At 43.6% G+C, this 27296-nt stretch overlaps 1 protein-coding gene across 1 annotated transcript in view; it reads left to right on the top strand.

The window, feature by feature from the left end:
- The window catches only part of Nploc4 (NPL4 homolog, ubiquitin recognition factor), a 59690-nt gene that overhangs the window by 102 nt on the left and 32292 nt on the right, over positions 1-27296 (top strand). Inside the window, exons 1-8 of the mRNA XM_052758892.1 lie at positions 1-83; positions 5447-5527; positions 10611-10723; positions 17895-18071; positions 19900-19948; positions 20656-20750; positions 22300-22423; positions 25879-26058. The exon at positions 1-83 is cut by the window's left edge and continues 102 nt beyond it. Coding sequence (XP_052614852.1) covers positions 69-83; positions 5447-5527; positions 10611-10723; positions 17895-18071; positions 19900-19948; positions 20656-20750; positions 22300-22423; positions 25879-26058 — 834 coding nt within the window. The 5' untranslated portion in view covers positions 1-68. The remainder of the gene's footprint in view (positions 84-5446; positions 5528-10610; positions 10724-17894; positions 18072-19899; positions 19949-20655; positions 20751-22299; positions 22424-25878; positions 26059-27296) is intronic.

Genomic DNA, 27296 nt, shown 5'->3' on the forward strand with positions numbered 1-27296 from the left:
TTGCGAGGCCTTTGGGGAGGCAGGTGGCGGCAGCCCGGGGCTCGAACCCGGAGGCAGGAGCGGCCACCATGGCCGAGAACATCGTGAGTCAGGCGGCCTGGAGGGAGCGGGGTGCCGGGATGAGGCAGCAGATTTGCCGGCGTCCTGGGCGGGCCCGCGCGGGACGGTGCTCGGCGCCAGCGGCTCCTCTTCTCTAGCCCTGGGTTTGTGGAGGTACCTTAGCTGAGCCTGGAGAGGCTGGCGGGAACGAGGCCGAGCGGTCCGAGTGGAGCGGCCTTCCTCCTCCCTGCTGCCGCAGGTTGCTCCGAGCGACCCCAGCCTCCTCCCAGGCCCCGAAGCCGGTTACGTCCTTTCCTCCAGCCCTTAGGGCTTTCTCCTCCCCCATCCCAGCAGTGCCTCGTCATGATTTCACTCTGGAAGAGTAGTCGGGAGAAGGGCATCAGTAGGGAACCCCTTCCCCACAAAGGAAGTGGCCAAGGGGTTTAGACAGCAACCTGGAGGGACTGGCTCCTCTTTGGCAGAGACAACTTGACTACCTGTTTAAAAGGAGTGTAATAAAGAAGGCTGATTTCACTTTAGCCTCACAGTAGAGCTTGTCACCCTCCCCACCCCACCATGAAATATGTCGTTAAAACAAAAGAGAGGAAAACCAGCGGATAGTCTTCAGTTAACCTGTGGCAGGGGTTGGGGAATGGCGTGAGTAACAGGCTGGTCTGACAGAAGAATTGTGGTCAACACTAAGGGGTATTTGGGATTTCTGGGAAATTGGAACCATGTTGGGTGCTTTAGGCCTGGGACAGTTCTGTAGTGGTTCTATGCATTCGAAATAACATCGCTTCTTTCTGGATTACATGTGTTTCCAGGAAAGTTCAGCTCTTGAGGCATTTTGTTTTACTTTTTGAGACAGTCTTACCATTTTATACCACACCATCCTTGACCTTGACATCTTCCTGGCACAGCTTCCTCACACCGGGATTGCAGACAAGGGCTATCATTTCTGGTAGGTTAAGAGTTAAGGCTTTTCTCTGAGTGAAGCTTCTCTTTCCCCACAGTTTCATTTAGGGGTCTTCTGTTCTCTCTGTATTTCCCATCCTGAAGATGTGCAGAGAAACCTCAGAAAGGCTGACTTCGTTTTAAAACTAAAATTTACTAACCTAGATGACTTGCCTAGAAATAGATGAGGTATCAGCAGTTAGAACTGCTTATTAAACTTTCTACACACTGTAATGATCTTTACTGAGGTAAAGTATTTATTCAGGTATTCCAAAGGCTCTCATGGGTACCGGTGGGTCTTAAATTGACTTTCTCAGGTTGTGAGGAATTAATAAACTCTTCTGAAGTTGATTTCAGAAATATTACTTTTTTAAAAAATTTATTTATTTTTATTCTATGTGTATTGGTGTTTTGCCTTAATGTGTATCTGTGTGAGGGTGCCAGATCCCCTGGAATTGGAGTTACAGACAGTTGTGAGCTGCCATGTGGGTTCTAGAATTGAACCCAGGTCCTGTGGAAGAGCAGCCAGTGCTCTTAACTGCTGAGCCATCTCTCCACCTTCAAAAATTTTACTTTTAAGTTTATGTATTTATGTGTATAGGTGTTTTGACTTCATGTATGTGTATGACTTGGATGCCTGGTTCCCAAAGAGGCCAGAATAGGGTATTGGATCCCCAGGAACTGGCGTTATAGATGGTTGTGAGACACCATGTGGGTGCAGGGAATTGAACCCAGATCCTCTGGAAGAGCAAGCAGTTCTCTCTCTCTCTCAAAATAATTTATTTAACTTTATTTTATGTGCATTGGTGTGAAGGTATCAGATCCTCTGGAACTGGAGTTACAAACAGTTGTGAGCTGCCATGTGGCTTCTGGGAATTGAACGCGGGTCTCCTGGAAGAACAGCCAGCGCTCATAACCGCTGAGCCATCTCTCCAGCTTGTTCCCTCACAGCTAACTTATTCAGAATCTGTGTTCTCCATGTGGCCCATCTGTCTGTTCCATATGTTTTCTTTTGTAGCCTGTGTCAGAGGTTAATCTAAAACTTTCTTAGTACAAATTTCCTTCTTAAAATCAAGACTCCTATGCCATGTTGTAGATCAGGTAGAGTGACTTGCACTGTAGAATTCTTCTTTGGTAAACTAGGTGTTGGGGCATAGGCCTGTAATCCAGGACTTGGGAAGATAGGCAAGGAGGACAGAGGATTTGAAGCCACTTTGGTCGACATGGTGTGTCCAACCAAACCAAAATCAACCAAACAAAAGGATTCTTCCTTGGGACTTCTTTCTCAGTGCTTGGGTGAGAGACTCCCATTTCTGAGTAATTGGATGAAGAAGCATTTGTAGAGCCTTGTGTGGAACATTCTTTTTCTACACCATGTATGGTGATATTTTATTTGTGCTGAAATGTGATTTTATTTGTATGTTAATAAATAAAGTTGCCTGGGGGTCAGAGCTAATAGCAAGCCATAGCAGAAGCTAGGCGGTGGTGGTGGTGCACGCCTTTAATCCGATCATATGGTAGGCAGAGTCTGTGTGTTCAAGGACATAGCCAGCTTGGAGACACACGCCTTTAATCTGAATACCAACCATAGAGACCTGGAGGTCATGTGGTTGGGTTTACAACCAATGAGAAGGCAGAACAGAAAATCAGTAAAAAGACAGTCACATAGGAAGTAGGTCTCTTTCTCAGGGGAAGGACCGCAGCAGGGGCTGGGGTAAGAAGACGGTCTTGGTCTCAGCTCTTAGCTACTGCTCTGACCTCTTGGGCTTTTAACTCTGCATTTGGCTCTGTGTTTCTTATTTAATAAAACCGTTCAGAATTACATCTACACCATGAATATGTATTACTCTCATTTGCTAATAAAAAGCTGATTTGCTGATAGCTGGGCAGAAAGAGATTGAATTCTGGGAAGAGGAAGGGGGAGTCAGAACATGCAGAGAAGCAAGATAAGAATGTTGTACTGAGAAAAGGTACCAAGCCATGTGTTTAAACATAGATAAGAATTATGGGTTAATTTAAGTGTAAGAGCTAGTGATTAATAAGCTTGAGCTTTCAGCCAAGCATTTATAATCAATATAAGCCTCTGTGTGGTAATTTGGGAAGCAGCTGCTGGGTATTTGGGAACAAGCAGTCTGGACAGGAAACGTCTGATTACAGAGCCTTCCACAGAGAAGCAGAGGTTTTTACTTTTTGACATGTTTCAGTGTTGAAGACAGATTGAAGAATGAAATATGTGCATATAGTTTCCTTACATTTATAAAGGTGTTTTTCCTTGGTATCAAATCCCAAGTGAAGAGTACTAGAAATCAGAAGTTGCTTACATTTGCACTTAATACAGATGAGTGAGCAGGGTGAGGAAATGGGACAGATGTGGTTTAGAAGCAAATGTGTACATAATTCTATGCCCTTTAACAATCAGGATATTCATAGGGACTATCCAGAACAAAATCTAAATGTTGAATATACATGGCAAAGCCAAGTGAAAGTCACCAAAAATTAAGAGACATGATTGTGCTATTTTAGAAAACTCACATTATTCTTAATTGTTTGGTGAAAGTAGACAAAATTCAGTTGACTGTAAACCATTATGGAGTTCTGCAGTGTGTCAGTAGAAATCTTTAAACAATGCCTTGTCAACATTTTTTATCTGCAAAGCATTTTCTATATAGCGTACCATTAATGACTGCCAGAGTAGGAAGTACAGCAGCGGCATTTTCTGAGGTATTTTGTGTCTTCCCTCTTAGCCCTCGGGTGGCCGAGCAGCAACTGCCTGGTTTATAGGGCATGCCAGTTCATGCCAGCATAATGAATGACATGTTCTCAGAGGGCTTGGACCAGTATAGAAATCAAGGCCTAGAACCTGATCCATGTCTAGGAGTCATGAAGGCAGCCAACATTTTTAGCTTTGCCTTGCCTTCGAAATACATTTTGTTAAGACTGCCTAGAAATCAAACTATTAATAATAGAGTTTATCATGGTATTAAGGGCCTTTATTTTATTTTACTTTTTAAATAATTTATCTTTTATTTTTATGTGTATGTGTGTGTGCTTGTGTGAAATTTATGTGCCCCACAAGCATGCAGGATTCTGTGGAGCAGAAGTGGGTATTTCATCCCAGGGATCTGGAGTTACAGACAGTTGAGAGCTGCCAGTTGGTGCTGGGAATTGAACCCAGTCTTCTGTAAGAGCAGCTATTGCTCTCAAGAGCTGAGCCATCTCTCCAGCTCTTCTGTTTTTTTAAGATAGTTTCATGTGATGCCCTCTTCTGACCTTGGAGGGCAATACATGCATGTGGTGCACAAACATACACGCAGGCAAAACACTTATACATGTAAAATTAAAAAAACTATCTTAAGGTGGTCTCGTAGCCCAGGCTGGCCTCTTCTTTTGCTCTTGCCTCCACCTCTGGAGTGCTTGGGATTATAGGTATTCCTACCATGGTTAGCCTTGAAGTTGTATGTTCTACAGGAAACTATAAGGTGTTTGAATCAGGATGGTACTCGAGGCAATCTTTCATGTGTTGATATGTATGCCTCACCTCTTTTGTTTCCCCTTCAAGCAAAATGGAGTCGGGGATTCAAAGGGGGAGGACTGAGAATGAGGAGATGGTTTCGTGGATAAAGGGCTTGCTATGCAAGCCTGAGGACCTGAGTGTAGATCCCTAGCACCTGTGGAAAGCTGGGCACAGTGGTGTACATCAGTAACTCTAGCACTGCAGGAAGTGGAGGTGGGAGGAGCCAGTTGCTTGTTGGCCAACAAGTGCAGCTGAAGTGGTGAGCTCCAGGTTCAATGAGCCCTGTCCCCAAAAAACGATGTGGAGAGCAGTAGAGGAAGATGCCCTGTGTTGACTTCTTGACACCATGTGGATGTACACAAGTGGGTGTACTTGTGCACATAGGTACACACACAACATACACACCAAAGAAAGGTGGGGAAGAATGACTCTTACCTTTCAGTTTCAACAGTCCAGATGCCAAAAGACTTCAAGTATAAGTCTTTTTTTTTTTTTTTTTTTTTTTTTTTGTGGTTTTTTTCGAGACAGGGTTTGTCTGTAGTTTTGTGTCTGTCCTGGAACTCGCTTTGGAGACCAGGCTGCCTCGAACTCACAGAGATCCGCCTGCCTCTGCCTCCTGAGTGCTGGGATTAAAGGCGTGCGCCACAACCGTCCAGAGTGTTTTTTTTTTAAGTCTTTTTTTTTAATTAATTAGTTTATTTACTTTTTATGTATATTTGGGTTTTGCCTACATGTATGTCTGTGTGAGGATGCCAGGTCCCCCCTGGAGTTACAGACAGTTGTGAGCTGCCATGTGGGTGCTGGGAATTAAACCCGGATCCTTTGGAAGAGCAGCCAGTGCTCTTCACTGCTGAGCCATCTCTCCAGCCCTTCAAGTGTAAGTCTTATAAAATGGATGTCTCATTAGGTACAGTAACCATCTTACTTCATTTATAATAGATAATCCGAGTCCAATCCCCGGATGGAGTGAAGCGGATCACAGCAACAAAGAGAGAAACAGCTGCAACCTTTTTGAAAAAGGTACCTGTGGCCAATCTTCCAGGGTTGTTCCCTCCAGTGTGCCTGTCTGTGCCTTTTCTTGTTTCCTTTTTTCTCCTACCACCAAGATGTCACTTGTGTGGCTTTTCTCTGTGTGATTGAACTGGCTACCTGCTGGATTGTCGTGGTGGTGGGAGGGGGTAGGGGTAGGGAGGGAGAGAGGGAGATGGGGCAGGCAGAGACAGAAAGACAAAGTCTCACTCTAGGCTGGCCTTGGACTCTAAGCAATTCTCCTGCCTCAGCTTCCTAAGTGCTGCTGGGGTTACACGTATGAGTCACCATGCAGAACTCCGGCTCAGATGTTTGACACAGTTGCTCTCTGCCAGGCCATGGCAGATGTCAAAGTACTTTGCAAGAGTAGTTTTTGAGAATGAAAATTCGAAGCTGAGTGTGGTGCTCACACCTGTCATCTCATCTCAGGAGGTTGAGACGAGAAGTTTAAGACCTGCATAGGCCTTGTAGTGAACTGTGGACCAGCCAGATCCATGGAATGACATGCTTTCTTACACACACTGAGCAAGGACCATGTCTCAAACAGAATTTGGAGAAAAAGGGAAATTGTAAAAAAAAGAAAAAAAAATGTTTAGAATGATTCAATTCTATTTATTTATTTATTTATTTATTTTTGTTTTGTTTTGAGACAGGGTCTCCCTATATAGTCCTGGCTGTTCTGAAACTCTGTGTAGACCAGGCTGGCCTCAAACTCACAAAGATCTGTCTGCCTCTGCCTCCTGAGTGCTGGGATTAAAGGCATGCATCACCACAATCAGCTCATTCTTTTTATTTATTTATTCATTCATTCATTCATTTATTTATTTATTTATTCATTCACTTATTTATTTATTTTTGGTTTTTTTCAAGGCAGGGTTTCTCTGTGTAGTTTTGGTGCCTGTCCTGGATCTCACTCTGTAGATCAGGCTGGCCTCACAGAGATCTACCTGTCTCTGCCTCCTGAGTGCTGGGATTGAAGGCGTGTGCCACTGCCACCCAGCTATGATGTATTTATTTTTATTTTATGGGTATTTTGCCTATGTGTATGTCTGTGCACCACATACGTGCAGTGTCCATGGAAGCCAGAAGAAGGTGTTGGATTCTCCTGGAACTAGAGTTACAGGTGGATGTGAGCCACCATGTTTGCTGGTAACTGATTCTGGATCCTCTGCAACAGTTTGAGTGCTCTTGACAGCTGACTCATCTCTCCAGCCCTGTTCCCTGACCCCATCTTTCTTTTTTTTTTAATTATTTTAAAGTGTGTGGGTGTTTTGCCTGCGTGTGTTGCCAGGTTTGCAGGCATTGCTTGCCTGCCTGTTTACCAGACATAACAGTGGGCTGTTGTGGCAGTTTTGTCATTTTTAGGTTCACAGATTAGACATGTGCACCATATACATGTCTAGTGACTGTGGAGGCCAGAAGAGGGGGTCAGATCCAGTTGGAATTGAGTTAAAGATGGTTGTGAACTACTGCATGGGTGGTTGGAATTGAACCTGGTTCCTTTGGAAGAGCAGCCAGTGCACTTAACCACTGAACCATTTCTTCAGGGTACCCCTTTCCTCTCCAGTTTCTTTTTTAGAGAAATTAAAGCCACATATTTATGACTCTACGTACAGGGAGTGATGGAGAGAGCTTGGGTCAGACCTTAAGTGGATGAGAAGTCTTGAGCAAGGAGAGTAACTTTTGTTTTACACTTTGTACTGAAGACTAGCCAGTTGTGGCCCTCCTCTTTTACATTGTTGTTCATATAATATATAAGTAAGTAGAAGTAATACAATTCCCAATTCTGTTTGCTATTAGCAGCATTTATAAACAAGCTCATAGTGTTATTCTTGAAGTATTTTTTTGGTGACGTATTTAAAATGTTAGAAGCAACCTTACTGATGCCCTTGCTACATTTCTTCAAATCTAAGACATAATCGAGCTTCCAAAGGAGTCACTATGTATACCTAGGAAACTAAAAATGGAATTACACTTGCTTTCCCTTGTCATTAGAATTTTATTTTGTGCTTTAGTACTTTTTAAAAGTTATTTGGAGCCAGGCGGTGGTGGCGCACACCTTTAATCCCAGCATTCGGGAGGCAGAGGCAGGCGGATCTCTATGAGTTCGAGGCCAGCCTGGTCTCCAAAGCGAGTTCCAGGAAAGGCACAAAGCTACACAGAGAAACCCTGTCTCGAAAAACCAAAAAAAAAAAAAAAAAAAAAAGTTACTTGGAAATCATTTTAATTGTATATTATTCTTATGAATCCATAAGAAGGAAAAACTAGTGAAATTAAAGGGGTCCATCTGAACAGCGTTCTGCTCACAGGGTCTAGCCCTGCTGCATCAGTTCCTCTGTGCAGGTCCTGTCCCAAAGGGTCTTCTGCCAGTGTTGAGAGGACACTGACTCCCAGTACCCAGGCTGCTCATTGCATTTTAACTAGCAGAGCTCAGCATCCAACTTTTCTCTTCTTTGGTCATTCACTAATTGGCTTGTTTGGTTGGATAGCAAGTTAAGTCGTAGGAAGGGACAAGTTTACCCAAGCCCAGGCAGGTGTCAGTTTGGACACAGACTTGGGCTGTAAGACCATGTTGTTTACAAGGTGTGCCAGTGTTCAAGATGGCATTATATGGCTGTTTGTGACCTGTTCTAACATTATTAAATTTATTTATTTATTTATTTTTGGCTTTTCAAGACAGAGTTTCTCTGTGTAACCATGCTGGCTCTCTCGGAACTCATTCTGTAGACCAGGCTGGCCTGAAACTCACAGAGATCCACCTTGCCTCTGCTGGGATTAAAGGCATGCACTACCACTGCCTGGCTTCCCTGTTTTTATTTTTATTTTTTACTATAGATGTGGTTCTCTGCTACTAAATACAGATTTACATCTATGGTACTGGGTGTTCTTTTTCTCCTTCCTTGTGTTACATATTTATTTTTATTTCACATCAAGTTTCTTGTATACTTGCATTACTGTGAAACATGTCTCTAGAGTGTTTTCATTGCTCACTTCTGAAATCCATCCCCCTTGAACAACCCTTTTCTCCTCACTGCAGCCCTGGTAGCCACCATTCTGTTTTCTTTTTCTGTGACTTGTACTACTTTAGATATCTCATGTAAGTGAGATTATACTATGTGTGTGTGGTTTTGTGTTTTTGTTGTTGTTTTGTTTGTTTGTTTAGTAATAAAATCCCAACAAATGGTCTCTAAAACAGCCTCCTTATATCCTTACAAACTTGCTTGGAAAGCAGGTCTTGAGCCCTATGAATCTTGTTTGGGCAGGGTGGCCTGTGCTCAATAGCATTTATATGTGGCTTTATGCTCTGTAAAGAAATTGATGTTGGCATGTGTGGTGAGATTGTTTATATTGGAAATAGCTCACACACCAGCACTTGGGAGGTGGAGGAGGAAGATCAGGAGTTCAAGGCCAGCTATAGCTGTATTCTAAGTTTGAAGCTAGCCCTAACTGCTTGAGACCTGTGTTACTGCCTCCTCCATGTGGACTCAAGCCAAAGAAGAAGATCATGGGATCTTAGTGATTGGTTCATTTGAGACCAGTCATTTCAAGGTCTCATTGTTTGGTTTTCAGAAACCAGAACCCTTAGAGCACGTTTGGTAGGATGTTTAATGTCTGTTGAGTTAAATGATTTCATTGCTCCTGGTAGCACAAGTGAGTTGATAATCTACCCACCTGCCTACTTCCTTGACTTTCCTTCCTTCCTCTTTCTTTTCCCTCCTCCTTTCCTTGTTTTTGTCCTGTTGTCAGGATCTCATGCATATAGTCCAAAACTTGTGTAGCTGAGGCTAGTCTTGAACTCCTGATACTTCGGTTTCCATCCTCCCAGTGCTGGGATCACAGGAGTGTGCTACTATACCCAGCTGACATTTCTTTTTAAAAAATATTTTAAAATCTTTTACACTTACTTGCTTATACTACCACTTGTTGAGATGGGTGGTGGTGGCATGCATGACATGATACACATGTGGAGGTCAAGAGTCAGTTCTCCTACTGTGTGGGTCTAACATCAAATTTAGGCCATTAGACTTAGCAGCAGACACTTTACCTGCTGAGATATCTTGCTAGCTACGGCTGACTATTCTTTTTTTTCCTGGCTTTTCGAGACTGGGTTTCTCTGAGTAGCTCTGGCTGTTCTAGAACTCTCTGTAGATCAGGCTGGCCTCCATCTCATGGAGATCCGCCTGCCTCCTGAGTGCTGGGAACAAAGGCATGTGCCACCATGCCCAGCAGCTAACTTTTCTTTCTTTCTTTCTTTTTCTTTTTTTGTTTTCTTCCTTCCTTCCTTCCTTCCTTCCTTCCTTCCTTCCTCCCTCCCCCTCCCTCCCTCCCTCCCTCCCTCCCTTCCTCCCTTCCTTCCTTCCTTCCTTCCTTCTTTCTTTTCTTGGCTTTTTTGAGACAGTTTCTCTGTGTAACAGCTCTAGCTGTCCTAGAACTCACTTTGTAGACCAGGCTGGCTTCCATCTCACGGAGATCTGCCCGCCTCTGCCTACCTCCTGAGTGCTGGGATTAAAGGCGTGGTGCCACCATGCCTAGCACCTGACTTTTCTTGATTGGTGACATCATTCTATACTCCATTTTTTTCTCTGTTAGGTTTTATGATTGGAATTGGGTTTTTACTCTTGATTAAAAAGGAGCGATTAACTTGCCACACGTGGCCTTGACTTTGGCTAGTTTCATCTCTTACATGTTTATTTTGTTTTGTTTTGTTTTTTTGTTTTTCGAGACAGGGTTTCTCTGTGTAGCTTTGCGCCTTTTCCTGGAACTCACTTGATAGCCCAGGCTGGCCTCGAACTCACAGAGATCCACCTGGCTCTGCCTCCCAAGTGCTGGGATTAAAGGCGTGCGCCACCACCGCCCGGCCTCTTACATGTTTATACAAGACCTTTGTTTCCCGTGGGCCACTTATTTGAATTGGCACTGGTATGATGACTACAATTTTTCTCCAGAGTGAAATGACAAGGGGTCTGTCTGGTGAGCACTTCCTAACTTTACCATGTGTTTTCCAGTGGTCTTGGCAGCCTGTGGTATATCAGCTTGGATGTTTCATTACATTTCTGTTGTTTGGGGCTTGTAGGTTGCAAAGGAGTTTGGATTCCAAAACAACGGCTTCTCAGTTTACATCAATAGAAACAAGACCGGAGAGATAACAGCATCGTCCAGCAAATCCCTTCATTTGCTAAAAATCAAGTAAGTGTCCAGCTAGTGGAAGATAGGCAGCAGGAGGGACTAGGTCCAATGCTCCAGCTGAGGCTGCCTGGATTTCCCTTATCCTCTGGGTACTACTGTAGTTGTAGTTTTCCTGCCTGGCCCACAGTCAGGACAAATCTCTCTCACCTGCCAGTCCCACAGCCTTTCAAACCCAACCAAGTAAACACAGAGGCTTATTTTGCTTACAAACTGTATGGCCGTGGCAGGCTTCTTGCTAACTGTTCTTACAGCTTAAATTAACCCATTTCTATTAATCTATACCTTGCCACGTGGCTCGTGGCTTACCGGTATCTTCACATGCTGTTTCTCATCGTGGCAGCTGGCAGTGTCTCTCTGACTCAGCCTTCCACTTCCCAGCTTTATTCTCCTCCTTGCCCCGCCTACACTTCCTGCCTAGCCAACGGCCAATCAGTGTTTTATTTATTGACTAATTAGCAACACATTTGCCATACAGAACATCCCACAGCATACTACTATAATTATGGCCCTGTTAACTGCTCACAGACAGAGATTGTGTTGCTTGACTGGTGTACAACAGCTGTACTAGACCAGCAGTTAGCCTTGAGCAGGTTTGACTATGGAATTCTGGAATGGTGTTAGGAGAAGTTATGGTCTTGGATCCATATCTGAAGTAGAGTCAACGTCTTGTCTGGAGCAGAGGACTTACTTAGAGCGCAAATATTTGGGAAGAGATCATGCCATGTCAGCCCTGCTTACTAAGAAGACAGGGAGATATGGTGGTCCATTTTCACTTGTCAGTGAGGCTTTGGGAAAGGCCTCTGACTCACACTCCTGTTTATGGTATTATTGGAACGCAGTCATGTCTGTGACTACTTTCATGCTGTAAGTTCAGAGGTGAGTGATTATAACACGTAGCCTGCAGAGTTCAAAATGTTTGCTCTTTGGCTTTTTATAGACAAGCTTGTTCAGCCTCGTCTAAACTGGGCATCTGCATTAGTGAACAGTCTATTTTTTTTTTTAATTTTGTGTGTATGAGTGTTTACCTGCATGCATGGCTCAGTCTGTAGGCATTTGTCTGCATGCCTGTTTATTAGACAGAACAGAACAGTAGGCTATTCTGGCAATTTTACCACTTTTATCATAGATTAGGATATGTGGCGAACAGAAATATATAGTGATATCATTTATTTGTTCTGCAAAGACTTGGTCCCTGTTTGCCTATCCCTATAATTAGTTAGTGTCTTTCATTATTGTTATTTGTGACCATTTCCAGGGTGGCCAAGGACATATTTTCTTTGAGCTTTAGGAAAGTTTGGTTGTTTGTGTGTTTGTGTTTTTAATTTATTTGGGGGTAAGATTTTGCTAGATAGGTAGATCAGATTGGCCTTTAGTTTTTTGTTTTTTTTTTTCCGAGACAAGGTTTCTCTGTGTAGTTTTGGTGCCTGTCCTGGATCTCGCTATGTAGACTGGGCTGGCCTCAAACTCACAGAGATCTGCATGACTCTGCCTCCTGAGTGCTGGGATTAAAGGGGTGCACCACCACCGCCTGGCCAGCCTTTAGTTTTTTTATGGAGCTGGAAGTGGAACCTCTTGTCTAGAACATGGTAGTCACTCCTTTACCCCTGAGCTGCGTCCTGGTGAAGGGTTTTCAAATTTTGAAAATCAATCATTTCTTTAAAAAACTTTATATAGCCAGGAATAGAGGCACACACCTTTAATGCCAGCACTTGGGAGGCAGAAACAGGCAGTTCTCTGTGAGTTTGAGGCCAGCCTGGTCTACATAATGAGATCCAGGACAGCCAGAGCTATGTATTGAGACCTTGTCTCAAAACAACAACAACAACAAAATCTATTATATTTTATTTGTGCGTGTGCACATGTATGAGCATGCTCTCGAGTGTAAGGTCGCAGGACAATTTGGGGAATTGAGTTTCTCCTTTTGGTCCTGGAGGCTAAACTCAGGTCGTTGGACTTGTCTTAGGCCCCTTCATTCACGGAGCCGTCTCACCAGCTCCCAGAGTCATTTTTCACATTCCCTCCCGCCTGTGAGCCTTGGAAAGTTTCCTCATTTCACTGGGTCTTGCTGTCCTTATAACAGCAGTGCCTCTTTCACATGAGTGTAGTAAGAACAATGGCTATGGCTTTTGTGACACTTTTTTTTAATGTGTATGTGAGTGTGTCTGTGTGTGTTACAGGTGGTTGTGGGCTGTTTGATGTAGGTGCTGGTAATTAAACTCAGAGATGCTGAGCCATCTCTCCAGCTGGGGCATGTTAGGCAAGTGTTCAAACACCCCAAGTGCTGGGATTAAAGCACCACCAAGCCCTGCCCATGAGGTAAACCTTTTTTTTTGGGGGGGGGGTGGGTTGGTTTTTGTTTTTTCGAGACAGGGTTTCTCTATGTGGCCCTGGCTGTCCTGGACCTATCTCTGTAGACCAGGCTGTCCTTGAACTCACAGAGATCTGACTCCAATGCTTCTGTTTCCCAAGTGCTAGGATTAAAGACATGTGCCACCACTGACCTACAAGATAAAATTTGAATTTTTGTTTTTTTTTTTTTTTTTTTTTTTTTTGTTTTTTGAGACAGGGTTTCTCTGTGTAGCTTTGCGCCTTTTCCTGGATCTTGCTCTGTAGACCAGGCTGGCCTCAAACTCACAGAGATCCGCCTGGCTCTGCCTCCCGAGTGCTGGGATTAAAGGCGTGCGCCACCACCGCCTGGCAAAATTTGAAATATTTTAAAAATACATGAAAGTAAAGGACAACGAGAGCTACATAGTGAGACCTTGTCTCAAAAAAATTAAAAAGAGGGGCTGAAGATATGGCTCAGTGGTTAAGAGCACTGACTGCTCTTCCAGAGGACCTGGGTTCAGTTCCCAGCACCCACATAATGGCTCACAGCTGTCTACAACTCCAAGATCTGACACCCTCACACAGACATACATGTAGGCAAAAACACCAATGCACATAAAATAAAAATAAATTATTTAAAAAAAAAAACTTAGGGGGGTGGGTTTGGGGATTTAGCTCAGTGGTAGAGCGCTAAGGCCCTGGGTTCAGTCCTCAGCTACAGGAAAAAGAAAAAAAAACAAAACAAAAACTCAGAAAGAAGAAGTCTGAATTGAGTTTACTGACACACAGTCTTGGGAGACTAGGGAGGATGGTGAGTTTGAGACTGTCCCTCACTCCACCCCTCGTTGTGGGCTGCATCCACAACTGCTCTCCTTGATCTCAGTTCCTTGCTCTTCATGTTGAATGTGGAGCCCTGATTGGTTAACACGACAGTCTCTGGGTGTTGCCCTCTTGTTTAGGAGTATAGCACGTCTATTTTCACTTTTCATATTGTTTTATTTTTTGAGTTGGAATTTTCCTGCTTCAGACTACAGATGCATACCACTGTAGCACTTTCACTTTAAATACCCTGTTTTTTTTTTTTTTTTTTCAGTACTGCTATCAACTTGCAGTAAGTACTGTTATGAACACCAGGCAAGTGCTATACCACTGAGCTGTGACTCCAGGTCTCTGCTCCCGACTTTTAAACTTTTTATTTTGAGACAGTCTTTCTGTGTTGCCCAGGCTAGCTTCGGACTTGCCTTCTGTCTCAGTCTCCTGAGTAGCTGATTTACAGGGCTAGCCAAAACATTGTTTGATTCCCTTTCACACTGAGCTGTTGGTATGTAGCACTTTAAGGTTCCATATCACTCCTAGCTCTTTCTTGGAAGGTTTCTGTTCCATTCTCTGGAGTTTGTGTTTGTGTCTTGTAATTCCAGCGTTTGAATCCTAGGCCTTCCTCCCTCTCTCTCAGCACTTGTTTCTGTCTGCTCTTGCTTGAGGGATTTTATTTCCCTTGTATCTTTGGTTTTTTATTGGGAGAGGTGTGAGGAAGCATAGTTCTATTCGATGCAAGTTCATTTTAGTGGCATTTGCTGTGTAAGCACAAGGGGGTGCTATGGAGCTAAGACTGCACGCCTTTCTGGTTTTGGTCTTCCAGATCCCCAAACAGCCCAGATTCCACTCCCATATGCAGGCCTCTGCTTAGAGCCTTGGAGGTAACTTCCCTGCTGTGCTTCTGGTGGAAGCAGACTGGATTTCTTCTTGGCTCCTGTTTTGACCTCCTGGATTCTCTTAGTTGTTCAGACTTCCCTTAGTCACCTGGGTTTTTTGTTTGCTTGTGATTTTTTTTTTTTTTTTTGGTTTTTCGAGACAGGGTTTCTCTGTGTAGCTTTGTGCCTTTCCTGGAACTCACTTGGTAGCCCAGGCTGGCCTCGAACTCACAGAGATCCGCCTGGCTCTGCCTCCCGAGTGCTGGGATTAAAGGCGTGCGCCACCACCGCCCGGCCCGTGATTTTTTTTGTTGATGTTGTTTTTTGAGACGGGGTTTCTCTGCATAGCTTTGGAGCCTGTCCTGGAACTCAATCTGTGGACCAGGCTGGCCTCAAACTCACAGAGATCCACCTGCCTCTGCCTGCGGAGTGCTGGGATTAAAGACATCCACCACCACCACCCCCTGGCTTGTTTTTTTTTTTTTAAAGATTTATTTATTTATTATGTATACAGTGTTCTGCAGGCCAGAAGAGGGAGCCAGATCTCACTACAGATGGTTGTGAGCCACCATGTGGTTGCTGGGAATTGAACTCAGGACCTCTGGAAGAACAGCCAGTGTTCTTAACCTCTGAGCCATCTCTCCAGCCCTTGTTTTGTTTTTTTTTTTTTTAAGACAGGGTCTCATGTAATCCAGGCTGGTCTTGATCTTGAAGTGAAGCTAAAGTACCCTGAATTTGTAATCCTCTTGCTGTCACTGTCCTTAGTGCTGGGATTACAGGTGTGCACTGGCAAACCTGGCTAATCATTTGGCTTTATGTGGGAATTTCAGGCTAACAGTCTTTTGTTTGTTTGCTTGCTTTTGTTTTTGTTTCTGTTTATTTGAGACAGGGTTTCTCTGCATAGCTTTGGAGCCTGTCCTGGAACTCACTCTAGACTAGACTGGCCTGGAACTCACAGAGATCGCCTGGCTCTGCCTCCTGAGTGCTGGGATTAAAGGTGTGCCGTCCGGCCAGGCTAACAGTTTTATGGGGCAGGGAGCTCCAGGCCTAATCTGTTGTCTAGTGAACACCGAAGTCTTGATCAAGTTCTTGATCCTGGCCTTGGCCAAGGGACTGTGGCTGTGTCCTCTTCTGTTCCTACTGACCTCACTGCCAGCTTTGGGAACCCTGGGTATTCTGTACCTTTAGAGCTCAGCAGCATTTTTACAGTATATTTGTTAAAACTGGTCCAGGGTCTGAGCCAAGTAGTTCATAGATAGAGGGTGTTTAGGATTATCTAATCCCCTGCTAGAAGCAGAACTCCTGGTTACAGTTTGGCAGTTTTATTGCCTATGAATTATGGAGGAATAAGAAGGCGAGAGCAGCTCTCAAGAGCTGCAGCCATGCTCCTGGGGGGCTGCATGTCTTGCAGTGTTCGCACTTGCAGATTCTGCTCTTCCTTTGGTTTGCTGTTCAGCACTGGGCCAGCTGTTTTCTTGTGCGTCCTGTTGATGGCAGCTGAAAGTTTGCCAAATGTTCTGTCGGCTCCTGTCTTCAGAGGCTGGAGCTGATTTAGTGCCACAAGCCATCTCTGGTCAGGCATGACCCACGATGGGAAAATCCTTTAGCTACAAGTCATGTCAAGTTAGAGCACACAGCAAGTAGACTTGTGGCAGCTCTTTAGGATAGCAGACCTTCCACAGTCTTGGAACAAAAGGCTGTGCCTAGGAATCTGCCTTATCAGAGTGAGTGTTGGCATCCGTTTGTGGATATGTTCTTCACAGTGGCAGAAACCAGCAGACTTGCCCCTTAGCATGGTGAGCCTATCTCCCTGGGGAATATGAAGCCAAACTGGTAGCACACATCTGTAATCTTAGCACTTAGTAAGTAGAGGCAGGAGGATACTGAGTTTGAGGCCAGCCTAGGCTACGTAGTGAGATGTGTTTTTTTTTTTTTTTTTTTTTATGAGTCATTATCTAGGATTTCTGTTGCTGTAATAAAACACCACAACCAAAAGCAGCTGGGGAGGAAGGGGATTGTTTGGTTTACATATCCTGGGTCATAGTCCACTGAGGGAAGGGCAAGGCAGGAACTGAAGCAGACGCCATGAAGAAATACTCTCATTCTTTTTTTGCTTTTTTTTTTTTTTTTTTTTTTGGTTTTTTGAGACAAGGTTTCTCTGTAGCTTTGGGACCTGTCCTGGACTAGCTCTGTAGACCAGGCTGGCCTCGAACTCACAGAGATCCACCTGCCTCTGCCTCCTGAGTGCTGGGATTATAGGCGTGTACCACCACCGCCCGGCCTCTTTTTTTGCTGTTGTTTGTTTTGTTTTTTTTTGAGACAGGGTTTCTCTGTGTAGCTTTGGAGCCTTTCCTGGAACTCACTCTGTAGCCCAGGCTGGCTACAGAGATCCACCTGGCTCTGCCGAAATGCTCATTCTTTAGGAAAAAAAAAAAAGTTTTATTTATTTGTCATGATTACGGTATTCTGCCTACATGTATGCCTGTAAGCCAGAAGAGGCACCAGATCTCATTATAGATGGTTGTGAGCTACCATCTGGTTGCTGGGAATTAAACTCAGGACCTCTGGAAGAGCAGTTAGTGCTCTTAACCTCTGAGCCATCTCTCCAGCCTCAAAATGCTCATTCTTAATGGCTTGTTCAGCTTGCTTTCTTAAACACTCCAGGACTATCTGGCCAGGGGTAGCACCACCAATAAATGGGCTGGACATTTCCACATGAGTTGCTAATCAAGAAAATGCTCCACGGGCTTGCCTACAGGTCAGTCTTTTGGTTTTTTGAGACAGACTTTCTCTGTATAGCAGTCCTGTCTGTCCTGGAACTCGCTTTGTAGACCAGGCTAGCCTTGAACTCACTGAGATCCATCTGCCTCTGCCTCCCAAGTGGTGGGATTAAAGGTGTGCACTGCTACTGCCTGGCCCTCATAGCTTTTAAAATAAATTGGTGAGAGAAGTTAGATTTCCGAGAATCTGTACTGATGTGTATAATGCCAAGAAACAAATAGTTCTATTCTCTTAAAATCAGGAACTTCCCTATGTAGAGCTTTAGACTGTAGCATTGTCTTTGAAGCTATCAGGATCCACATATCCACACTAAACTATGTGGTTTGATTTTGGAGGAAAGGATGGCATTTGATGTTTTGTCCTTTGAACAGGCATGGCGATTTGTTGTTCCTGTTTCCCTCAAGCCTTGCTGGACCTTCGTCTGAAATGGAGACATCGACCTCACTAGGGTTAAAGGCCTTTGGTGCTCCTAATGTGGTTGAAGATGAGATCGATCAATATCTCAGCAAGCAGGACGGGAAGATTTATAGGAGCCGGGACCCACAGCTGTAAGTGCTCTATAAGTAAGGCTCCTGCCTGTGGAGCTCTTAATGGATCATTAAAGGAAATATTTAAGAGCTTTTGTAATCTTAGCACTTGGGGGCAAAAGCAGGAGGACTGGTCAAGTTCAAGGTCAGTGTAGTTTACATAGTTCTCATAGCTTATGAGAACCTTGTCTCAAAAAAAAAAAATTTAAACAAGTTCTATGCTAGTAAGTATCTGGTAAAGGTGAAAGATCTAAATGCTAGATCAGCAACTTTTTTGTAAGATGGAATAGGCACAAATGCTGCTCAGCCACAATGGCTGGAGCCTCTAAGATGCCTTCTATTTGTGTTTGTTCCCGGGAACTCACCATGATCTGGGCTTTCATGTCTCCATTAGCTATCTTTTAGAGCATGCGCTCACCTATGTGTTAATTCTGCTCTTCAGAAATACCCCTGCCTCTTACTGACATAGGAAATACAGAATCTACCTCTTTTCTTTTTTCTTTTTTGGTTTTTCAAGATGGGTTTCTCTGTGAGCCCTGGCTGTCTAAGAATTCACTGTATAGACCAGGCTGGCCTTGAACTCACGAGAGATCTGCCTGCCTCTGCCTCCTGAGTGCTGGCATTAAAGGTATGCGCCACCACATCAGGGTTAGGCAAAGCACCCACCAGCTCCTTCCTGAGCCTCTTGTGCCACCACTGCCCAGCTAGTCTTGCTCTTCTGTTTCTTATAAATCACATGCATCTTAGAATTCTGACCCCATTTGAACCTTAGCAGGACTTCAAACAGTTTGACTGTCCTAATGATGCCACTGTGCCCTTATACACTTAAGCATCTCTCCATTTGTTGTACGTTGTCTATCCCAAACCCCTTGATCCTGGCATCCTTATGTGTTTACTGAGTGTGCGTGATGTACACATTTCAGACTAAGGGCTGCTTATGTGGTATGTCAGGGTTTCTGCCCTAGCCATGAAGTATTTGCTTTTTAGGGAGGTAGGGTTTCCAAGACAGGGTTTTTCTGTGCAGCTCTGGCTGTCCTGGAATTCAATGTATACATCAGACTGGTCTCAAACTCACAAAGATCTGCCTGTCCCTGCTTCTCAAGTGCTGAAATTAAAGGTGTGCACCACCACTGCCCAGCTTTTCCGTAACATTTTTATTTAATGTGACTTCAGAACATTTTTGTTTTTTATGCTAAAGAGGGATCATCACATTGTGTGTTTGATAAGCACTATTTTATTTTTAGTTAGTGTCATTTTAAGCAGTTACTATTCATGAAACCACAGGTTTAATGTGGCAGGTTTTTCACTTTCCATTTCTTCTCCTCTCCACCCCGTTCTTTGTTTCCCTCTACCCTTTCCCGTTCTCTTTTGAGACATGTTCTCCCTGTCAGTCAGACTGGCCTTGAACTTAGTTGAGTCTTTTTGCCTCTGCCTCCTGAGTGCTGGGGTTACAGGCTTGTGTCATCCCATGTAGTATTTTTTTTCTGATACATATCAGAATAAATAATAACTATTACAATGGGAACATTTATCTTTGTACCATCAACAGTAATTATTTGTAGGGAAGCATTTTACCAAAGTGTGATGTTCATTTTAAATATCAAAAATCTTGGGAAGTAGGCCTTTAATCCCAGCACTTGGAAGGCAGAGCCAAGTGGATCTCTGTGAGTTCGAGGCCAGCCTGGACTACCAAGTGAGTTCCAGGAAAAGGCGCAAAGCTACACAGAGCAACCCTGTCTCTAAAAACTAAAAAAAAAAAAAAAAAAAAAAAAAAAAAAATCTTGAGAAGTAGCAACAGAAAATAACCTTGATGTCCCTGTGCTTTTCTTTGACCCTGTGCACCCTCCAGATGTCGCCATGGCCCCTTGGGGAAGTGTGTCCATTGTGTTCCGTTGGAGGTAAGTCTGTGCAGAGGGAGTTCTTGGCTGGGCAGTGTGGTTGGCTGCTGATAGAGCTATCTCAGCACTTTCTGGTCCCTAAACGTGGGTGTTGTGGCTCTTAAAAGAATTTTTCTATTTATTGTCTTGGGTCTTGTATTCCCAATAGTACAAGTGGCACAGAGAATCTGAGACTTATTTATGGGAGTGACCTTCTAGGGGGATTGTGAATGGCTGAGGCATTGTGTTGCTGGTGAAGAATATGTACAGTTGTCTTCCTAGGTAATTATTCTCTGACACATAGCTGGGCTTCTCGGTTCCTACTTGTCATGGTTTTGATTTACCATGTCTGAGGCTTATGTCTGCTGTTGATTTGTCTGTCTGTTTCTCGTGTGTGTGTGTGTGTGTGTGTGTGTGTGTGTGTGTGTGTGTGTGTGTGTGTGTGTGTGTTAATGAGGATTGAACTCAGGGCTTTGCTACTAAGCTGTATCCTCAGGCCTTTTGTGACTTTGCAAAATTTTCTTAGAGCTTTTGTCTTTAATAGGAGTTCATTTTACCATGAAAATGTAACAGAAAAGAACTTGATTCTGACCTTGAAGTAGTGAAGACCTAGCTTAGCCTCCCTCCATATCTCTGTGCTGTCTGGTCTGATTCCCCGCACAGTAAGATTGAAGTTTCATGTACCCTGGCAGACCCATGACCACTCATTTCCTGTATATTATTAATAGCCATTTGATGAGGACTATCTGAACCACTTGGAGCCTCCTGTGAAGCACATGTCCTTCCATGCCTACATCCGGAAGCTGACTGGAGGGGCAGACAAGTAAGTATCCACTCTGGCCCTAGCACTCAAACTCTTCATGCATTTCTGATGGTTTTGTTTATAGTTACTGGTCATGGAAATGCAAAAGTAAAGGAAGGCAGTGCAGAGAGCAGTAGTCTTGAATATTGTCTGTTCTAGAACCGGGGGAGAGAGTCTGGCAGATGTCCTGCTGTACATCTGTCCTGCTGTATATCCACAGTACGCAGAGAAACAGACAGACTCACAACTGATGGTAGATGTGGAATGGCCTGGTGAATCCCTGAGTCTGAACCATCTTCTGCTTTTCAGAAAGACAGCTACCCCATAAGGATCTCAGCTCACCAATCTTAGCTCCTGCCTGCTCTTTCCCCAGGGCTCTGCCTGTTTGTCAGGTTCACTTTTACAACTGTAAAGGGGGTGAAGCCACAACACTTACGGGTTGTATTCTGGTACCACAGGGGCTTTAGTTAACATACTTGGTCAGGTGGACGGCACAGACAGCCTCCTCTTTACCTGAGTGCTGGTGGCCAGAAGGTGAACTAAGACTAGTGTTTGTTTGATTGAGATCCGCTTGCCTCTGCCTCCTGAGTGCTGGAATCAAAGGCGTATGCCACCACTGCCCAGCGAGGTAAGATAGTCTTAATTCACCTCAAGTTAGCCTTCATAGCATATAAGTATATTGAATTATCATGAACACCAAAAACATACAATTTTTATTTACAAAACAAATGTCACATTTTACAACTTAAATATGTATAAGTTTTTGGGTCAGTTATGTTTTAATAAAGCTAGGGGAGAGTAAGAAAGAAAATTGAGGTTGGTGAGATGACATGGTAACATTTACTATCAAGTCTGATGACCTAAGTTGTAAGTTCAATCCCCAGCCAGGACCCACATGGTGGAAGGAGAGAACCAGCTGTTGCAAATTGACCTCTCACCTTCATGTGTACATCCATGTGTGAATGCACATACACATATACACACTATATATATAAAATGTAATAACTATTACAAAGGAAAAAGGTGGAATTAATGGGGGCATTCTGTGATTGAGGAAACCAACATCACTTGTACAGAAATTCCCTATCAGTGGTAGGCCCAGTACTTCCTCATTGATATCCAAAGACAGTGCTTTTTGCTTTTAGCTAAAAGCAAATAGAATGAATATATTATTGTTCTGTATCCTAATCAGATTTTTCCTAAGAATAAAGATGGTTTACAAATGAGTAGATACTGGGCTAATAAAGTCATCAGTCACTGATAAACTTCCTTTTCCCTTGGTGGCACAAGTTAGATAATAGGTATTCACCAGTGTTCTTGAGAACCTGATGGGTGTGGGAAAGAGCTGAGAACAAAAACTGGATTTCTGTAGAAAGAGAGCTATGTGTCTCACTACGAGGCACCGTAAAAATTGGGGAACTTTGAATTAGAGTGGTTTTAGTGCATTGTCTTGCATTCTTGCCCCCTAGGTGCACTGTCCAGTGGGTGTAAGATGTCTCACTCACCCTTCTTGTCTCCTGCCTGAATCCCCACTATTGTGTTTAACTCAGTCTCTTGTCTTCTCCCTTAGGGGGAAGTTTGTTGCCCTGGAGAACATCAGCTGCAAGATTAAGTCAGGGTGTGAGGGACACCTCCCATGGCCAAATGGTATCTGCACCAAATGCCAACCTAGTGCCATCACGCTGAACAGACAGGTGAGGCTACCTATGTCCCTGAGATTGTTTTCATGCCTAACAAATGGACACTTCCTTCATGGCAAATTCTGTGGCGCTTCATTCATTTATTTGTTTATGTTTTTAGTTACATGATTTTTTGTTTTGTGGGTTTTTTGTTATAGTTGTTTGTTTTCGAGATGGGGTTTCGTAGCCAGAAGTTTCTCTGGTTCTGCCTGGCCCTAAGGTCCAGATGAATCTCTCCCATTTGAGGTCCTACAGCCACTTATAAAACAATCATTCAGAGGCTTAATATTAATTACAGACTATATGGCCTATGGCTCAGGCTTCTTGCTAGCTAGCTCTTTCATCTTAAATTAACCCATTTCTATTAATCTATGTTTTGCCACGTGGCCATGGTGTTACCTGCTCTCTCACATCTTGTTTCTCCTGGTGGTGGCTCACAGCGTCTCCCTGACCTTGCATTTTCCCTCTGTCCGTCTTGGATCTCCCCCCTGGCTCCATTCTGCCCTGCCATAGGCCAGTGCAGCTTTGTTTATTAACCAATTAAAGCAGCACATATTCACAGCATACAGAAAGACATCCCACAGCACTTCCCCTTTTCTGTCTAATCAAAACCACTTCAAAGACCTACAGAATATGGCAGTTAAAATGTTTTAAGAGGGCTGGAGAGATGGCTCAGAGGTTAAGAGCACTGACTGCTCTTCCAGAGGTCCTGAGTTCAATTCCCAGCAACCACATGGTGGCTCACAACCACCTGTAATGAGATCTGGTGCCCTCTTCTGGCCTGCAATCATATATACTGTATACATAATAAATAAATAAATCTTTAAAAAAAAAAAAATGTTTTAAGAACTTAGAATTTTCTGGACATTGAGACATGTCTGCTCCTGGCAGCACCAAGCTACTTCAGAGAAGATAATGGGCATTGAAGAAAGTCCATGTATGGAGTGCTTTCTTTATGGCAAAAGTTAGCCACTGGACAAAAAAATACTCTTGCCTCGACTGCTTGACAGGACGCTATATAAACTGGATATGCAGGACCCATAGGAAGGTGACCACTGAACTTTGCAAGGCCCTTCAGGTTCCTGCTTCACAGAGGAGACATTTTGCAGGACACAGGGAGAAACAACTGATGAATTTTGCCAATAGGCGAGTCAATCCTTCAAATTTCCTGCTTCACCAAAAAGTCTGCCAGAGACGCTAGGCCTTTAGGCTGAAGATGGGTGCCCCAATGTTGCATAGGAACTTTGGGTGACTGTCCAAGCAACCAGATGTCTCTTGTCATTTCTAGAGTTTTGGAAGTTGCTTTCAATGCACTTCCTGTTTGCTTAGGTAATATTATATCCTTCTGGGGTCTTTGATGGAATTGAAGACTAGATAGTTATAGTTTTCCTTAGTTATGATAAAAGGTAAATTTGATATAAAACTTTAGACTCACAATATAGAATAGATGATAGAATATTTTCTTTAATTTTGCCAAATACAAGTAGACTAGATATTGTAACTGTTACTCTTGCTTGATAACTGTTTTGTTATATATAATTTTACTATGTTAAAGTAAAAACCTTCCTTTTTGATTAGACAGGAAAGGGTAAGTGCTATGGGATGTCTTTCTGTACACTGTGAATATATGTTGCTCTCATTGGTTAATAAATAAGCTACTTTGGACTATGGCAAGGCAGCTTAGAGGCAGGTGGGAAATTCAAGCAGAGATACAGAGAGAAGAAGTGCAGAGTCGGGGAAGATGCTGAGAGCCGCCCAGAGAAGCCAAGTTGTAATGCAACACAGGTAAAGTCACACAACACATGGAGATACGTAGACTAATAGGAGTGGGTTAAATTTAATTGTAAGAGCTAGCTAGCAAGAAGCCTGAGCCATAGGCCATATAATTTGTAATTAATATTAAGCCTCTGAGTAATTATTTTATAAGCAGCTGCAGGACTGTGGGTGGGGGAGATTTGTCCAGACTGTGGGGCAGGGTGGGACTGAGAAGCTTCCCCCTACAGGGTCTCTCTGTGTAGGCCTGGCTGTCCAGGATGGCATTGAACTCAAGGATCTACCTGCCTCTGCCTCCCAAGTGCTGGGATTACAGGGATGTGCCACCACACCTGGCATTAGTTACACGTACATTGTGTGTCTGTAGCATGTGTGCAGGTACCTGAATAGGGCAGAAGAGGGAGTTAAAATTACAGGGAGTTTTTAATCTTCCTGATGTGGGTGCTAGGAAGAGAACTTGGGTTGTTCTCTGGAAGGGCAGCAAGTGCTCTTAACTGCTGAGTCATCTCTCCAGCCCTCTGGTGTTTTTAGATGTAACCATCTACCTTTCTTTGAGTTGTAAATGAAAGATAAGTTTCTAGTGCTTCCAGGTGTGGGGCTTAGAGTTTTGATTCCATTTGGTTGGCTTGTGCAGAGGATGGATTTTCTTTAAAAGGCATTTTAAAATATTTATTATTTTTTACTTTTTATATATGAGTGTATTTGCCTGCATGTATGTATGTATGGTGTGTGCATGCGGTAGAAGAGGGTGTTGGAAGTCCAGAACTGGAGTTACAGGCAATTACAAGTCACTGTGAGCGCTGTGAACCTACTAACATCTGGTCCTCTGACTGAGAAGCCAGTGCTCTTAACCACTGAGCCATCTCTTCAGGCCCCCTCTTCCTTTTAAATTTATTTTAGTTATTTTGTTGTTGTTTATTTTGGGAGGTGGGATTTTCTTGGAGACTTTCAAATGTTGAGTGGTTGTGACTTTGCCTTTAAGAACATGTTACATGGGAGCTGGTAATATAGATTCAGACATCTGTTCAGAGATCTGCTCAGACTATTAATTGATGAAATCCTCCTTTCCCTGTTGCCTTGATCTCTAAAGAACAAAGCAGTTTCCCTCCCTCCCTCCCTCCTTCCCTGCCTCCCTTCCTCCCGTTTTAGAAGCAGTCTTCAGCTGTTTCCTTTAGTCCAGTTTGGCCTCAAACTCATGGCAGTCTTCTTCCTGCATCAGCCTCCTGAGTGCTGGGATGGATCAGAGTAGGTTCTTGAATTTGGGTTTTGTTTGTTGTTTTTAGGGGCTTAAACTCCAGTGCACATGCTAGGCAAGTCAGTGATCTACCAGTGGCCATGTCTTTGAACTACACCCCCAAGCCTGTTTACCTTGTTGAAAGAACTAGATAAGGCTGGGTCCAAGCTGAAATAAAACAATCAGGTCTGGGGCGATGGCTGCAGAGGTCCCAGGTTCAGTTCCCAGCACACACATGGTATTTCACACCTGTCTGTAACCACAGTCCTAGACCTCCAAGGGCACCGTGTACGTGGGTGGTGCAGACAAGCAAAACACTACTGTACATAAAAAACAAAACTAAATCTTAACAAAAATCTAGATAATGTTTTCACTAGATTTTTTTTTCTTGAAAAAAATAACATTGTTTGTGATGGAATGTTTTTTTTTTTCCCACTTAAACCTATGTTTGTTAATTCTACAGAAATACAGACATGTGGACAATATCATGTTTGAGAATCACACTGTTGCTGACCGCTTCCTTGACTTCTGGAGAAAGACAGGAAATCAGCATTTCGGGTATTTATACGGACGGTACACAGAGCACAAGGACATTCCCCTTGGCATCAGGGCTGAAGTGGCTGCAATTTATGAGCCTCCTCAGGTATATGAGTTCAGGATCTACCGTGTGTGAGGCTGGGATGTACCCTTTCTAGATGGCCTCTCTTAATTTGCTTTTTCCACAGCTTTTCTGTCTCTTGCTATACACTCTTGAGCATGCACACATTACACAGTATATGCACATCCATACTAGAAAATTAAGATCACAGCCTTATGTCACAGGGTAGGGATATAGCTCCTTTGGTAGAGTACTTGCCTAGCATTCACAAAGCCCAGGGTTCAGTCCCTACCACTTTATAGTCTGTGTGTGGTGGTATATCCCTGTAATCCCAGCATTGAAGAGATGAAGGCAGGAGAATCAGAAGTTTAAGCTCATCCTTAGCTACATATTGAGGTGGAGGCCAGCCTGGGATGCATGAGACCTTGAATCAAAAAAAATGAGAATTTGACTGCCAACAGGAAACAGATATATAGGAACAGATTCGTTGTGTTTTTTGTTGTTGTTGTTGTTTTTTTTTTTTGGTTTTTTTTGTTTTTTTTTTTTGGTTTTTTGAGAAAAGATTTCTCTGTGTAACAGCCCTGGCTGTCCTGGAACTTGCTTTTTAGACCAGGCTGGCCTCGAACTTGGAGATCCACCTGCCTCTGCCTCCCGAGTGTTGGGATTAAAGGCCGGCACCATCACTCCTGGCTCTTTTTCTCTTTATTAGTATATTTGTGTCTCTATATATGTGTGTCTGTGCATGCCACAGTACATGTGTGGAGGTCAAAGGAAAACCTGGAGTTAGTTCTCTCCTTCCACTGTGTGGGTTCCAGGGATCAAACTCAGGTTACCAGGCTTAGTGGCAAATCTCACTAACCACTTTTCTTCTACCTCAGTGTTCTAGAGGTCACTTGGTTTGCTTTGTAGATCATCTGACCCAGGGCCCCATCTGATCCTGGGGCACAATTCAGGGTCTGCAGACACGCCTGTAGGAGTACAGTGGATGGCCTCTGCAGAAGTGCATGTGCCTGTCTGCCTTTGTAACAAGGATTTCTTGTGTGTGCCACCCCACTTTGACATTTTAGCATTTGTATTGAGCTATTTGTAAATTGAAGTCTTTTTTTTTGTTGTTCTCTGAGGGTTTTGTTTTTTTGTTTTGTGTTGTTTTTTGTTATTCTTTTCTTCAAGACATGGTTTCTCTGTGTAACAGTTCTGACTGTCTTGGATCTCGCTTTGTAGGCCATCCTGGCCTCGAACTCACAGAGATCTCCCTGCCTCTGCCTCCTGAGTACTTGGATTAA

This window comes from Peromyscus californicus, unplaced genomic scaffold (assembly GCF_007827085.1).
Source record: "Peromyscus californicus insignis strain IS unplaced genomic scaffold, ASM782708v3 Scaffold_3__1_contigs__length_106647218, whole genome shotgun sequence".
In the NCBI taxonomy this organism is placed as follows: Eukaryota; Metazoa; Chordata; class Mammalia; order Rodentia; family Cricetidae; genus Peromyscus; species Peromyscus californicus.